The 16,150-nt window shown below is 45.6% G+C and overlaps 1 protein-coding gene across 4 annotated transcripts in view; it reads left to right on the top strand.

Annotated features, from left to right (window-relative positions):
• The first annotated feature begins 14,038 nt into the window (after positions 1–14,038).
• NFATC4 (nuclear factor of activated T cells 4) overlaps positions 14,039–16,150 on the top strand; it is a 61,873-nt gene continuing 59,761 nt past the window's right edge. For all 4 annotated transcript variants that reach the window (XM_058183297.1, XM_058183296.1, XM_058183295.1 and 1 more), the window contains exon 1: positions 14,039–14,425. In XM_058183297.1, coding sequence (XP_058039280.1) covers positions 14,329–14,425 — 97 coding nt within the window. In that variant the 5' untranslated portion in view covers positions 14,039–14,328. The remainder of the gene's footprint in view (positions 14,426–16,150) is intronic.

Below are 16,150 nucleotides of genomic sequence, written 5' to 3'. Positions count from 1 at the left end.
AAACCCCCAAAACTTTAAGCTTAGACTGTCTACTGTTGACCTCACCCCATTCCTGAGAGGTCTGTAAGGGGCGTGCATAAATGCACCTGTGTGCCTACCGTCCCTGTCCTAATATTCTTTTTTTTTACTTACTCTTTTCATGTATCCAAATTATGTTTATACTTTTACCTGTTATTTTACATATGATTGACAAATAAAATAAATAAAATCAATCAATAAATAAAATAGAATTAAAAATAAGAAATAGTGGATTGTCATATACCCTTATAAAAAGAAAAAGAAATTTAGCACAATTCTTATCCAAATGTTATCCCATTCCTATAGGGCAGTGTTCAGCACCGAGCGCTAAAATGGGATCGCATGCAGGGGGGGGAGGGGAGTACTGGAAACCGGAAGAGCAGCTCCCTGGTGTGGGTATGTGGGAGCACCGGGAACTGAAAGAGCAATTCCTTCTGAGCTTCTCGTTTCTGGCGTGTGCATGTGCGCTGATCACCTGGTCTTCCGGTTTCTGCCATGCATGCGTGCGCGAAGACCAGCTGGCCAACATGCAAGTGCATGCTGATAACTGAAACCTCAGCTTCCTGGCATGGGCATGTATGCCCAAACACCAGCTGCCTGGCGCGTATGTGCACGCTGGAACTGAGAAAAACAATGGGCGATGGCTAGCGTGCCCGGAAAGATGGCTCTGCGTGCCACTTCTGGCATGTGTGCCATAGGCTCGCCATCATGGCTCTAGGGGATGTAAGACCCTTTGAAACAAAATGCTGCCTCTGTTCAGCTGGGTTAGCTGGGAACTACTTCTTTCTGGAAATTCCAGTTTATTGGATTTAGCTCTTCTTTGGTTCTACCAGGAGTTTGCCATTATTTTTAAAGCTTTCCAAATCTCTTAAATCCAGCAAAGGGAATGAAGTTGTGGTATCCCACACTGCTGCTTAGCGAGAGGGTATGCCTTTCCCTTAGAATGCTGAAACTTGGATGGATGGTGTTCTGTCTCCTTCCCCACTTCGGAGTAATGAGCTGGCCTTCAGCCAGTGGATTCACGGCTCTTATCAGTCCTGGCAAAGAAATCGAGCTGCCTGCCAAAGTTCAAACAAATTTATTTTATTTATTTTATTTTATTCAATTTTTATACCGCCCTTCTCCCGAAGGACTCAGGGCGGTGTACAGCCAAGTAAAAAATCACAGTATCAATATTAAAAGAAATTAAAAAATGACTCATAGAGTAAGACTTTCAGCTCTCTTTGAAATGGTTCAGCTAATTTTTGCTTCCCGTGGAATGAGAGCAGTCCCAAAGCTCCTTATATATCCTGTGGAGTGGGGCTCCTGCCCCACCCTTCCCTTTGATGATGCTGCCTCTCTAATCTTCTGAAGTGCGGGTCGATCCAAGCTTGATTATTATTATTATCATCTAGGTCTGAAGGCATAGCCTGAGGAAGGGAGGAATCAGGGGATGACGGCCTCATTATGTCCGCCGACTGGTCCGGTTCTGGCTCCTGGAGCCAGGCCAAAGGAATTGGTGCTCCCGAGGTAAGCCTTACTGGCCCTTCCCCCTCACTCTCGGAGTCACTTTTGGGCATGGGGCCAGGTTCGGGGGCTGGAGTCACAACAGATGGATGGATGCAGGAGTGGGCTGCTGGGGGTTTGCAGGGGTTCGGGAGAACCTCTAGCTAAGATTCTGTGCAGTTTGGAGAACCCTCAAATCCTACTCCTGCCTGATCCCACCCCGCCCCTCCCAGGAGTCCCCACACGGCCTGTTTGGTTGCAGGACATGTGTGGAGGCTTGGGGAGGGTGAAAAAATCCAGCCACCAGGCATACAACCCCTTGCTAAAACTTTTGAAGCCCAACCCCGGATGGATGGATGGATGGATGGATGGATGGATAGATGGATGGATGACAGTGAATTAGGATGGAATTTGCAGCCTGTTTTTGTGAGTTGCAATAGGAGTTCAATTGTAAAAGAGTAGTGCACAAGAAAGCATTAAACTGGCCAAATTGTCTTATGATAAGCATCCATATGAAAGGTATAAGATTGGTAAAGGTAAAGGTCCCCCTCCCCACCACCCCTGGCACCTTCAGGGCTGCCACAGTGGAGATGAGTCTAGCTGTGGGAACAGGAGTGGGGAGGTAGAGATATCTGGGATTTTATAGCCAAAACAAAATTCTTTCCCTTGAGAACCAAGGACTTTCCCACCAGGTGCAAGGAGGTGGGATCTGAGACCAAGTAATCCTTGGACTGTGACCTGTTTGGACCATGTGATGGACTGCATGAGGGGGGGAAAGAAAACATTACTTTTAACTAGGAGGAAGGGTTTAGAGTCGGGTTTCCCCAGATGTGCCAATATGACACGCCTAATAAATCTATACTGTGAGGAACATGCCTGCCTTGGAGTTTTGAGTCCGTTGGGTGTGTTCCTTGGAACCCTGACACTGACTGAGATATGGCCTGGCTAGTAGAAGATGGATTAAGGGAAATAAAATAATATCCAATGATACCAAATGGGTATCAGAATAAGAAACATATAGTTGCATACTGAATGTATGGTAATGTTCCATAGGTATCTCTAAATTAGTAGAAGTGGCTAAGATGCTGAGCTTGTCGATCGAAAGGTTGGCAGTTCAGTGGTTCAAAAGAATCCCTAGTGCCATGTAACGGAGTGAGTGGGAGGAAGGAAGGAAGAAGGGAGGAAGGAAGGAGGAGGGAGGAAGGAAGGAGGGAGGAGGAGGAAGGAAGGAGGAGGAGGAGAAAGGAAGGAAGGAGGGAGGAGGAGGAAGGAGGAGGGAGGAGGAAGGAAGGAAGGAAGGAAGGAAGGAAGGAAGGAGGGAGGAGGAAGGAGGGAGGAAGGGAGAAAGGAAGGAAGGAAAAGTGGGAGGCAGTAAGAGGAAGGAAGGAAGGAGGGAAGGAAGGAAGGAAGGAAGGAAGGAAGGAAGGAAGGAAAAGTGGGAGGCAGTGGGAGGAAGGAAGGAGGGAGGAAGGGAGAAAGGAAGGAAGGAAAAGTGGGAGGCAGTAAGAGGAAGGAAGGAAGGAGGGAGGGAGGAAGCAAGCAAGCAAGGAAGGAAAAATGGGAGGCAATGGGAGGAAGGAAGGAAGGAGGGAGGAAGGGAGGGAGGGAGGAAGGAAGGAAGAGTAGAAGGGAGAAAGGGGGGGAAGAGAAGAGAAGGAAAATGGAAAGAGGGGAGAGGGGAGGAGGAGGGAAAGAGAGGAGAGGAGAGGAAAAAAGGGGAGGGGAGAGGAGAGGAGGGAAGCAAGCCAGGGAGGCATAAAAATCGGTAGGAAATTTCACCAAAAAGCACTTTCCTGCGTCTGTTATTTAATAAAGCCAGACGTATTATTGGACATGAAAGGAGACATTTGAAAACAAGGGACTGGCTGAAGGGTAACCCTGCCCGGAGTTTCCCTCACAAGTTCCTAAACTGCTCTGGAAAGAGGCATGAAACTCTCCTCAAGGACGGCAGCTGACCTTATTAAGATATCCTCCTCCACCCTTCCAGTGTGGAAAGGTGGTTAAATGTTTTCAAACCAGGCCTGCTCTGGCATTGAGCTATGGCCTTTCTCCCCTCAGCTTGCTTGAAAGAAGGGATGGTTTCGATTAAGTTAATGAAAGAGGACAACAGAAAAGAAGGGGGAGGGGGAAGAAAGAAAGAAAGAGCGGGAAGGAAGGCTAGTGCGTGATGTGGGCTGGGATGTCTCTATTTCTCGCACAGGCCATGCGTCACTCCCTTTCTCCCCTTGGGCCCAGGAAGCGGGAAATGGAGGCCTGTTAATCCCTGGGGGAACATCCAATGCTACACAGAATAAGAATAATGGCATGTGGGCTTTGAGGTGATGGGTCTGAAGCCCTTGGAAATCTCATTTGTTAAAACTGGCAGATTTAGGACCGTCTCAGAGTTCCCACAACTATTATTGCTTTCTTTCAGGTTCACTCTTAAGCTCTTCTGTGATCCTAAGTCATCAAAATTTGCACCGGGAATAAGCACAATAGGTGAATTCATAGCCAAGGCAATGTTGAGTCGGGCTATATTGGGGATCCCACTCAATGGTGAAATCCGCCACGGATTGCCACCGGTTCTCTGCCTGCGCATGTGCAGTGCGTGCCAAATGCACGCTGCACGCACTCATGCACAGTGTGCACCGAATGCATGCTTTGCACGGAAGAAGAAGGTAAGTAGAACAGGGAGGGTGGGGAACAGCTGTGCTGCATGATTTAGATTTGCTAATAAGCAGGATTTCCTGTTTTCTAGCAAATATAAATCATGTGGCACAGCTGAAAGTCAGAAATATCGGTTCCCGGTCATTGTTTTTACTACCGGTTCGCCTGAACTGGTAGCTTTTATCACTACCGGTTCGCCCGAACCAGTACGAACTAGTAGCATTTCACCCCTGATCCACCTGCAAAAAAAAAAAAAAGAGGCACCTTAATGCCTACATTTGCAGACCAGGACACACCACATTTAACCGAATGGCTGCACATGCCCTTAATTTAATTTTTTCTGAGTTTGAACAATGTAGTGAATCACGAATGAAGCCACAATTGTATTTTTTTTTTTTTTTACATTTATATCCCATCCTTCTCCGAAGACTCAGGGCGGCTTACAGTGTGTAAGGCAATAGTCTCATTCTATTTGTATATTTACAAAGTCAACTTATTGCCCCCCCAACAATCTGGGTCCTCATTTTACCTACCTTATAAAGGATGGAAGGCTGAGTCAACCTTGGGCCGGGCTTGAACCTGCAGTAATTGCAGGCTGCTGTGTTCTAATAACAGGCTTCTTATAATGTGATTGGCTCATATGTGGTACTTATTCCCTTCAACCAGCCAATCACCAGCTTGTCCTAACCCACGTTACAGTCCTCTCTAAGCGGTTTATAGAGTCAGCAACAATATGGGTCCTTGTTTCACCGACCTCGGAAGAATGGAAGGCTGAGTCAACCTTGAGCCAGTCAGGATTGAACTGCTGGTTGTGGGCAGAGTTAGCCAGCAATACTGCATTCTAACTGTGCCACAGCTCTTTTGTCTTTCACACTTACGACCATTGCAGCAACCCCTTGGTCGTGTGATCAAAATTCAGACACACAGCAACTGGCACATATTTATGATAGTTGCAGTGTCCCAGGATCATGTGATCAATTTTTGCAACCTTCTGACAAGCAAAGTCAATAAGAAAGCCAGATTCACTTAACAACCATGTTACTAACTTAGTAACTGCAGTGATTCACTTAATGACTGTGGCAGGAATGATCGTAAAAAGGGGCAAAATTCACTTAATTCTTGCATTTTGCATTTTGGACTAAACTGTGGTTGTAAGTCAAGGATTACCTGTATGAATTAGATCCAGTCTGGGCTGTCATGATGCCTGAGCCTCAAACTAGCACACGTTCTTGTAATATGTTGTGTGACCACTGTGCGCCAGTGGGGAAACTTTACAGTTCATTGTCACACATGACTGAAGAAGAGCAACAAAGACGATTAGGGGACTGGAGGCTAAAACATATGAAGAAGAATTGCTGGAATTGGGCATGTTTAGTTTGATGAAAAGAAGGACTAGAGGCAGTGGTGGGTTGCTCCCGGATCAGACTGGTTCGCAAGAACCGATAGTAAAATGGCGGGGAGGCTCCGCCCACTGACCCAGATATCATCAGGAAGCTTCTGCACATGCTCAGAAGCGTGTGCGTGCGCGCGAGCAAAGCGAGGCCCTGTTGTGAACCGGTAACAAAGGTAAGTAGAACCCACCCCTGACTAGGGGAGACATGATAGCAGTGTTCCAATATCTCAGGGGCTGCCACATAAAAGAGGGAGTCAAGCTATTCTCCAAAGCACCTGAAGGCAGGACAAGAAGCAATGGGTGGAAACTAATCAAGGAGAGAAGCAACCTAGAACTAAGGAGAAATTTCTCGAGAGTTAGAACGATTAATCAGTGGAATGACTTGCCTGCAGAAATTGTAAATGCTCCAATACTGGAAGCTTTTAAGAAGAGACTGGATAACTATTTGTCTGAAATGGTATAGGGTTTCCTGCCTAAGCAGGGGGTTGGACTAGAAGACCTCCAAAGTCCCTTCCAATTCTCTTCTCTTCTCTTCTCTTCTCTTCTCTTCTCTTCTCTTCTCTTCTCTTCTCTTCTCTTCTCCTCTCCCCTCCCCTCCCCTCCCCTCCCTCCTCCTCCTCCTCTCTCTTCTCTTTCAGATTGGGCTATTCAGTAAATCTTACTCCAGCTATGCCACGTGAACACTATTTTTCTAAGCCTAAACTACTTTCTTGGGTTATTAGGAGGATAAAGGGAAGGAATGGGAAAATAAATGTTTAACCTGAGCTTTGGATAAGGAAAGGGGGGAGGGGAAGGAACAAATAGGATGATTTCTAGATGTCCCTGGTCCTTTTGTCATTTCTGCAAGCTTACACTTCATTCTAAATCTTCTAAATTAGGAGCTCTCCATCTCAATTCTGTTATTGTTCAGATGTTGCTGGTTCTACAGTTCCCATCCTTCTAGTCCGCTAAGCCTGGGGAAGTTGGTTAATATTGTCTCTGACTGATGTTACACACTGCCCAAGGGGCAACTGAGCTCCGAGTGTTTTATACCCAAGAGTCTACCCTGTTTTCCCCAAAATAAGACATTCCCCTGATAATAAGCCCAATCTGGCTTTTGTGTTCATGGCAATAAGGCCAAGCGCTTATTTTAGGGTTCAAAAAAATATATGTCAAGGTCTTATTTTCAGGGAAACACGGTAGGAGTGGACAGAGACTCATGGTCTGAGTTCAGCCTCAGCCACGGAAACTCACTGGATAGCTTTGGGCTGATTGGAGCTGTTGACCTGCCTCACAGGGTGGTTGAGGCTGGTAGAATATGAAAACCCTTTTGATCACCCTGAAGAAAAAGCATGAAATATAACCTCACTTCCCCCTAAAAAAAAAAGCTGGACATCATCTGGTTTGATATCTCAACATCTTCAACAGATATGAAGCAGGGGTGGATTCTACTTACTGTTACTACCAGTTCACAACAGAAGTGCCCATGTGTGCTTGCTCGCGTGTGTGCACTTCTGCACAAGCACAAATGCTTCTGATTGTACCTTACATCCAGGTGGGTGCGCGGAGCCTCCCAACGCTTTTACTACCTGTTCTCAAGAACTGGAGAGAACCGGGAGGAACCCACCACTTATATGAAGATATAAAATATCTTTTATTGGGGGAAGTCCTCCCTCTCTCCGTCCTTTCCTCCCACTACCTCCCTCTCTTTTCCTTCCTTCCTTCCTTCCTTCCTTCCTTCCTTCCTTCCTTCCTTCCTTCCTTCCTTTTTTCCTTCCTCTCTCCCACTCCCTCCCTCTCTTTTCCTTCTTTCCTTCCTCCCTCCCACTCCTTCCCTCTCTTTTCCTCCCTCCCTCCCTCCTTTTTCCTTCCTTCCTTCCTTCCTCCTCCCTCCTCCCTCCTCCCTTTTCTTTCCTTTCTTCCTTTCTTCCTTTCTCCCTCCCTGCCTCCCTTTCTTCCTTCCTTCCTTCCTTCCTTCCTTCTTTCCTCCTCCTCCTTCTTCCTTCCTTCCTTCCTCCCACTCCCTCCCTCTCTTTTCCTCCCTCCCTCCCTCCCTTCCTACCTCCCACTCCCTTCCTTCCTTCCTTCCTTCCTTCCTTCCTTCCTTCCTTCCTTCCTTCCTTCCTTCCTTCCTTCCTTCCTTCTGTCTGGAGCAGCAGTTCCATCATATTTCCCTGTCTTCTGCAGAAACTTGAAATTGACCTGGCTAGGAATTTCTTAAACATCACACTTGCTTTCATCCCAGTAATAGTCAGGCTTGCAAAACTCAAAATTTTATCCTGTTGCTTTCCGAACCCGAGTCCATCTTGCACTCATTAAGCAAACCCAGAAGCGGAGGAGGGGGAAGTGGGGGGAGGAACGGGAACTTTAGAAGTTTTCTCCTTGCTCAGCCTTTCACTAGAGCTCCAGGTAGGCAGATCCATCCTGGAGAAAGAGACAGGGGAGGATGGGGGGCAAAAGATTTATTCTCCTATGGAGCAGGCATTAAAGGATAACCCACTGCACATTCTTACCCCTCCTTTCCCAAGCCTCTGGGTGGGCGGGGCTTAATCTGACATCTGGGGGCATGGTTTGAGGTCTTTAAAGAACCAATCAAGAGAGAGCAGGGGAGTGAGAAGCAGGCAACTGGACGAGAGAGAAAACTTGGGGGAACTTTTCTTTTTAATAATGATTATTGCTTCAATATTGAGGGTGGGCGACAACAAAAGAAAAGTTTTAAGTTAGCAAGGGAACGCTTTCCACTTTCTCTTCTTCATCTCCAGAGGCCTCCATCTCTCTCTCTCTCTCTCTCTTTTTTTTTTAAAAAAAAACGTTTTAAAAGAATTTTTTTTCCCTTAACCATATTAGGCACCAGTCTATCCATTCACTCCACTACTTTCTCTCTGTGTTTCTCTTTCTCTCTCTCTCTCTGTCTCTCTCTCTCTTAAAAATGGGTGCTGCAAACTGCGAAGACGAAGACTTAGAATTCAAGCTGATTTTTGGAGAGGAGGAAAAAGACCCTCCAACAATGGGGGTCCCCTTGGAAGGTGAGGCTGTGGGGGGGTGCTATTTGGTCAATGCCTTAGTTGCAGGGGGAGGGAGGAATGGATGCTGAAGTTCAGGGAGGGAAAGATGACAGGGGGAAAAAGTTGTGGAAAAGTGTGTTTTACAGTGACTTCGAGTCAACTGAAGAACCGCAGCCCCCTAATTTATTTTTTATTTATTTATTTATTTATTAAGCAGAAAGTACATGAATACGTCCCATCCGTTTGCAGAGTTATCATACGTGCACATCTGTGAACGTGCAGAATTAAAATCTTAAATTTTCCATTTGCTCTTTGTCTTTCAGACCAGATGTTGTGTTGCTGCTTCAGAAAGTTTATGTTTGTATGTCAAAGAGCAGTTAAACGAAGGGATTCCAGTCGTTAAACCAAAAAGAGAGAGAGATAGAGAGAGAAAGTGAATAAGGGACGGTGGGGGGGAAGTGTCAGTTTTTACAAATGGAATACAATTCTTGGCATTTTCTAGGAATAAGTGGCCTTAGACCAATCATTAACCATTTTTGTTTTGATTTTAAGTTGGGTTTCAAGGTGACTACAAGCTATTTGAGCAGGAAAGGTTTATTGTATGAAATTATAGTGTTGATATGAACATCCTGGTACTCTAAGCAAACTGATTTATGGACTCCCAGCCCTTGGATGGAATATATTTAATAATTGCCTAACCTGCCAGATTATTGTGCTCTTTATCTATCGAGGGAAGGGAAGATTAAAAGGATAATAAAGTTAAAGGGACGCATAACAAAATTGTGCCTAGATCTTGTCACTTTTTTTTTTTTGTGCTAAATTTTGCTAAAACCAGCTTTGCAAAAATTGAGCCAAGGTATGAAATATAACGTTAGTGACTTGGAATTGTACCTCACCGTGATGTACAGATTAACTGACCTCATATTAGCATGTACATGCTGTCTGACTTTAACCAAACTCTTAGGGACTAGCACTAAAGTTGCAAACGTTTGACCTGGTCCTTCCTTCTCAGGAATTGTATCTTGAGCTTGTATCTTACGTGCATTTTCCTGAAGGTATTTTTTTCTTTCTTTCTTTCTTTTTCTCTCCTATTGCCAGATTTTGCTATACATCCCAAAATGCAAAATCTAGAAGAATTAATGGGGTGTGGTTTATTGTGTGAGGTTTACTGGGCCAAACAGACCAAGCTTGCAATGCATTATTTGGGGGGGGGGAACGGACAGACGGACAGCCACTGTCATCGGATACCCCCTGTTTCAATCTGGTTCAAGTGGTCACCCTAGAGCATGACCTTTTCAACGCTAAATACCACATTGGGAGGAGCAAGCTTGGAAGGAATGTGGCTTGCTTGACAGGCATTTCCACTTAGCCTGTTTGCCAAAAGGAGAAATAGAGGCCAGAAATCCCTGTGGATGGGGAGATCTGCTGCCAAAGGTGGATTCTTGAATGTAGGATCCCCTGGCAACATTACAGGTAGGGAGGAAGGAGGGGCGGTCAGGTAGAAGTAGCCGGTGACCCTCCGCTTTCTGGCTTTGGGGGCATTGCGGTGAGGAAGCTGGCAGCCCTGCCAGGCACCTCTCCAAAGGCAGAGAGGTAGGAAACTGGGTTCCATTCACTCACTACTTTCTCTCTGTGTTTCTCTTTCTCTCTCTCTCTGTCTCTCTCTCTCTTAAAAATGGGTGCTGCAAACTGCGAAGACGAAGACTTAGAATTCAAGCTGATTTTTGGAGAGGAGGAAAAAGACCCTCCAACAATGGGGGTCCCCTTGGAAGGTGAGGCTGTGGGGGGGTGCTATTTGGTCAATGCCTTAGTTGCAGGGGAGGAGGAATGGATGCTGAAGTTCAGGGAGGAAAGATGACAGGGGAAAAAGTTGTGGAAAAGTGTGTTTTACAGTGACTTCGAGTCAACTGAAGAACCGCAGCCCCTAATTTTATTTTTATTTTATTTTATTTTATTTATTAAGCAGAAAGTACATGAATACGTCCCATCCGTTTGCAGAGTTATCATACGTGCACATCTGTGAACGTGCAGAATTAAAATCTTAAATTTTCCATTTGCTCTTTGTCTTTCAGACCAGATGTTGTGTTGCTGCTTCAGAAAGTTTATGTTTGTATGTCAAAGAGCAGTTAAACGAAGGGATTCCAGTCGTTAAACCAAAAAGAGAGAGAGATAGAGAGAGAAAGTGAATAAGGGACGGTGGGGGGGAAGTGTCAGTTTTTACAAATGGAATACAATTCTTGGCATTTTCTAGGAATAAGTGGCCTTAGACCAATCATTAACCATTTTTGTTTTGATTTTAAGTTGGGTTTCAAGGTGACTACAAGCTATTTGAGCAGGAAAGGTTTATTGTATGAAATTATAGTGTTGATATGAACATCCTGGTACTCTAAGCAAACTGATTTATGGACTCCCAGCCCTTGGATGGAATATATTTAATAATTGCCTAACCTGCCAGATTATTGTGCTCTTTATCTATCGAGGGAAGGGAAGATTAAAAGGATAATAAAGTTAAAGGGACGCATAACAAAATTGTGCCTAGATCTTGTCACTTTTTTTTTTTTTGTGCTAAATTTTGCTAAAACCAGCTTTGCAAAAATTGAGCCAAGGTATGAAATATAACGTTAGTGACTTGGAATTGTACCTCACCGTGATGTACAGATTAACTGACCTCATATTAGCATGTACATGCTGTCTGACTTTAACCAAACTCTTAGGGACTAGCACTAAAGTTGCAAACGTTTGACCTGGTCCTTCCTTCTCAGGAATTGTATCTTGAGCTTGTATCTTACGTGCATTTTCCTGAAGGTATTTTTTTCTTTCTTTCTTTCTTTTTCTCTCCTATTGCCAGATTTTGCTATACACCCCAAAATGCAAAATCTAGAAGAATTAATGGGGTGTGGTTTATTGTGTGAGGTTTACTGGGCCAAACAGACCAAGCTTGCAATGCATTATTTGGGGGGGGGGGAACGGACAGACGGACAGCCACTGTCATCGGATACCCCCTGTTTCAATCTGGTTCAAGTGGTCACCCTAGAGCATGACCTTTTCAACGCTAAATACCACATTGGGAGGAGCAAGCTTGGAAGGGGAATGTGGCTTGCTTGACAGGCATTTCCACTTAGCCTGTTTGCCAAAAGGAGAAATAGAGGCCAGAAATCCCTGTGGATGGGGGAGATCTGCTGCCAAAGGTGGATTCTTGAATATAGGATCCCCCTGGCAACATTACAGGTAGGGGAGGAAGGAGGGGGGGGGCGGTCAGGTAGAAGTAGCCCGGTGACCCTCCGCTTTCTGGCTTTGGGGGCATTGCGGTGAGGAAGCTGGCAGCCCTGCCAGGGCACCTCTCCAAAGGCAGAGAGGTAGGAAACTGGGTTTTTTTCCAAAAGGAAAGGTCAAGCCGTCGCTTGGGCAGGCTGCGTCTGGTTCAAATGAAATCCAGATGGGGGCTGTGACGGTCTTGGGATCCCACAGAATTAAGTTCCTCCAGACTGGCCAGGATCCAAGGCTTGGATGCAAGGGAAAAAGCTGGGGTGGGAGAGAGACAGAGCAGCGAGTAGGGAAGAGGGAAGCCTGCATTTTGACTCGCTTTCCGCAACGGTGCAAATCTCTCCCCAGTTTTGTCTTTTGGGCCTGTGCCCCATTTCCTAGGCAACGGGGTCCCTGCCAGCCCAGCCTGGGGCTTGGGGAATATGGCCTTTAATTGATTCAGACACTGTTGGTTTCCCTTTCCTGCATCGAATGTCGGGTTTGTCTCTGGCCCACCAAACAGGGTGGAGGCCTAGCTGAGGATTGGATTTAATTCAGGAGGAGTTTGGAGCAAACTTTCCAAACTATTTGTTTCTAAGGTTAAAGGCGGAGGGCTTAGCCCACCCTTCCTGAGGCAAGGAAGATGCCAGCTGGAGGACCAACCCTGGTTTGAAAGGTGGCTCCTTGGCTGTCCATGCTGAAGGTTAGGGCCTGAGCCGATGGCGACTCTCAACCTGGTCACCACTTCTTCACCCGCCTACCATTGGGAAGGAGATACAGAAGCCCAGCCAGCCGCACAAACAGTGCTGAAGAACGTTTTTTATCTGTGGGCTGTTAAGACTCCTGAATGCCAAATAACATCATAACTACGTAGTACGATGGACTTGCAGGGCTAGCACAATGTGTAACATGTTCACACTGGTGTAATAGGACTGGGTGTTTGTTTTTTTAATTTTAATTTTATTTTGTCACAACTTGCCTCACAGGGTGGTTGAGGCTGGTAGAATATGAAAACCCTTTTGATCACCCTGAAGAAAAAGCATGAAATATAACCTCACTTCCCCCTAAAAAAAAAAGCTGGACATCATCTGGTTTGATATCTCAACATCTTCAACAGATATGAAGCAGGGGTGGATTCTACTTACTGTTACTACCAGTTCACAACAGAAGTGCCCATGTGTGCTTGCTCGCGTGTGCACTTCTGCACAAGCACAAATGCTTCTGATTGTACCTTACATCCAGGTGGGTGTGCGGAGCCTCCCAACGCTTTTACTACCTGTTCTCAAGAACTGGAGAGAACCGTGAGCAACCCACCACTTATATGAAGATATAAAATATCTTTTATTGGGAGAAGTCCTCCCTCTCTCCTTCTTTCCTCCCACTCCCTCACTCTCTTTTCCTCCCTTTCTTCCTTCCTCCCACTCCCTCCCTCTTCCTCCCTCCTCCCTCCTCCCTTTCCTTCCTTCCTTCCTCCCTCCCACTCCCTCCCTCTCTTTTCTTTCCTTTCTTCCTTTCTCCCACTCCCTGCCTCCCTTTTCTTTCCTTCCTTCCTTCCTTCCTTCTTCCTCCTCCTCCCTCCTCTCTTCCTCCTTTCTTCCTTCCTCCCACCTCCTCTCTTTCCTCCTCCTCCTCCCTTCCTACCTCCCACTCTTTTCCTTCCTTCCTTCCTTCCTTCCTTCCTTCCTTCCTTCCTTCCTTCCTTCCTTCCTTCCTTCCTTCCTTCCTTCCTTCCTTCCTTCCTTCCTTCCTTCCTTCCTTCCTTCCTTCCTTCCTTCTGTCTGGAGCAGCAGTTCCATCATATTTCCCTGTCTTCTGCAGAAACTTGAAATTGACCTGGCTAGGAATTTCTTAAACATCACGCTTGCTTTCATCCCAGTAATAGTCAGGCTTGCAAAACTCAAAATTTTATCCTGTTGCTTTCCGAACCCCTGAGTCCATCTTGCACTCATTAAGCAAACCCAGAAGCGGAGGAGGGGGAAGTGGGGGGAGGAACGGGAACTTTAGAAGTTTTCTCCTTGCTCAGCCTTTCACTAGAGCTCCAGGTAGGCAGATCCATCCTGGAGAAAGAGACAGGGGAGGATGGGGGGCAAAAGATTTATTCTCCTATGGAGCAGGCATTAAAGGATAACCCACTGCACATTCTTACCCCTCCTTTCCCAAGCCTCTGGGTGGGCGGGGCTTAATCTGACATCTGGGGGCATGGTTTGAGGTCTTTAAAGAACCAATCAAGAGAGAGCAGGGGAGTGAGAAGCAGGCAACTGGACGAGAGAGGAAACTTGGGGGAACTTTTCTTTTTAATAATGATTATTGCTTCAATATTGAGGGTGGGCGACAACAAAAGAAAAGTTTTAAGTTAGCAAGGGAACGCTTTCCACTTTCTCTTCTTCATCTCCAGAGGCCTCCATCTCTCTCTCTCTCTCTCTCTTTTAAAAAAAAAAAACGTTTTAAAAGAATTTTTTTTCCCTTAACCATATTAGGCACCAGTCTATCCATTCACTCCACTACTTTCTCTCTGTGTTTCTCTTTCTCTCTCTCTCTCTGTCTCTCTCTCTCTTAAAAATGGGTGCTGCAAACTGCGAAGACGAAGACTTAGAATTCAAGCTGATTTTTGGAGAGGAGGAAAAAGACCCTCCAACAATGGGGGTCCCCTTGGAAGGTGAGGCTGTGGGGGGGTGCTATTTGGTCAATGCCTTAGTTGCAGGGGGAGGGAGGAATGGATGCTGAAGTTCAGGGAGGGAAAGATGACAGGGGAAAAAAGTTGTGGAAAAGTGTGTTTTACAGTGACTTCGAGTCAACTGAAGAACCGCAGCCCCCTAATTTATTTTTTATTTATTTATTTATTTATTAAGCAGAAAGTACATGAATACGTCCCATCCGTTTGCAGAGTTATCATACGTGCACATCTGTGAACGTGCAGAATTAAAATCTTAAATTTTCCATTTGCTCTTTGTCTTTCAGACCAGATGTTGTGTTGCTGCTTCAGAAAGTTTATGTTTGTATGTCAAAGAGCAGTTAAACGAAGGGATTCCAGTCGTTAAACCAAAAAGAGAGAGAGAGAGAAAGTGAATAAGGGACGGTGGGGGGGAAGTGTCAGTTTTTACAAATGGAATACAATTCTTGGCATTTTCTAGGAATAAGTGGCCTTAGACCAATCATTAACCATTTTTGTTTTGATTTTAAGTTGGGTTTCAAGGTGACTACAAGCTATTTGAGCAGGAAAGGTTTATTGTATGAAATTATAGTGTTGATATGAACATCCTGGTACTCTAAGCAAACTGATTTATGGACTCCCAGCCCTTGGATGGAATATATTTAATAATTGCCTAACCTGCCAGATTATTGTGCTCTTTATCTATCGAGGAAGGGAAGATTAAAAGGATAATAAAGTTAAAGGACGCATAACAAAATTGTGCCTAGATCTTGTCACTTTTTTTTTTTTTGTGCTAAATTTTGCTAAAACCAGCTTTGCAAAAATTGAGCCAAGGTATGAAATATAACGTTAGTGACTTGGAATTGTACCTCACCGTGATGTACAGATTAACTGACCTCATATTAGCATGTACATGCTGTCTGACTTTAACCAAACTCTTAGGGACTAGCACTAAAGTTGCAAACGTTTGACCTGGTCCTTCCTTCTCAGGAATTGTATCTTGAGCTTGTATCTTACGTGCATTTTCCTGAAGGTATTTTTTCATTCTTTCTTTCTTTTTCTCTCCTATTGCCAGATTTTGCTATACATCCCAAAATGCAAAATCTAGAAGAATTAATGGGGTGTGGTTTATTGTGTGAGGTTTACTGGGCCAAACAGACCAAGCTTGCAATGCATTATTTGGGGGGGGGGAACGGACAGACGGACAGCCACTGTCATCGGATACCCCCTGTTTCAATCTGGTTCAAGTGGTCACCCTAGAGCATGACCTTTTCAACGCTAAATACCACATTGGGAGGAGCAAGCTTGGAAGGGGAATGTGGCTTGCTTGACAGGCATTTCCACTTAGCCTGTTTGCCAAAAGGAGAAATAGAGGCCAGAAATCCCTGTGGATGGGGGAGATCTGCTGCCAAAGGTGGATTCTTGAATGTAGGATCCCCCTGGCAACATTACAGGTAGGGGAGGAAGGAGGGGGGGGCGGTCAGGTAGAAGTAGCCCGGTGACCCTCCGCTTTCTGGCTTTGGGGGCATTGCGGTGAGGAAGCTGGCAGCCCTGCCAGGGCACCTCTCCAAAGGCAGAGAGGTAGGAAACTGGGTTTTTTTCCAAAAGGAAAGGTCAAGCCGTCGCTTGGGCAGGCTGCGTCTGGTTCAAATGAAATCCAGATGGGGGCTGTGACGGTCTTGGGATCCCACAGAATTAAGTTCCTCCAGACTGGCCAGGATCCAAGGCTTG

The sequence above is a fragment of the Ahaetulla prasina genome, chromosome 4, assembly GCF_028640845.1.
Source record: "Ahaetulla prasina isolate Xishuangbanna chromosome 4, ASM2864084v1, whole genome shotgun sequence".
Lineage (NCBI taxonomy): Eukaryota > Metazoa > Chordata > Lepidosauria > Squamata > Colubridae > Ahaetulla > Ahaetulla prasina.
This window is presented reverse-complemented; position numbering and strand designations above follow the sequence as displayed.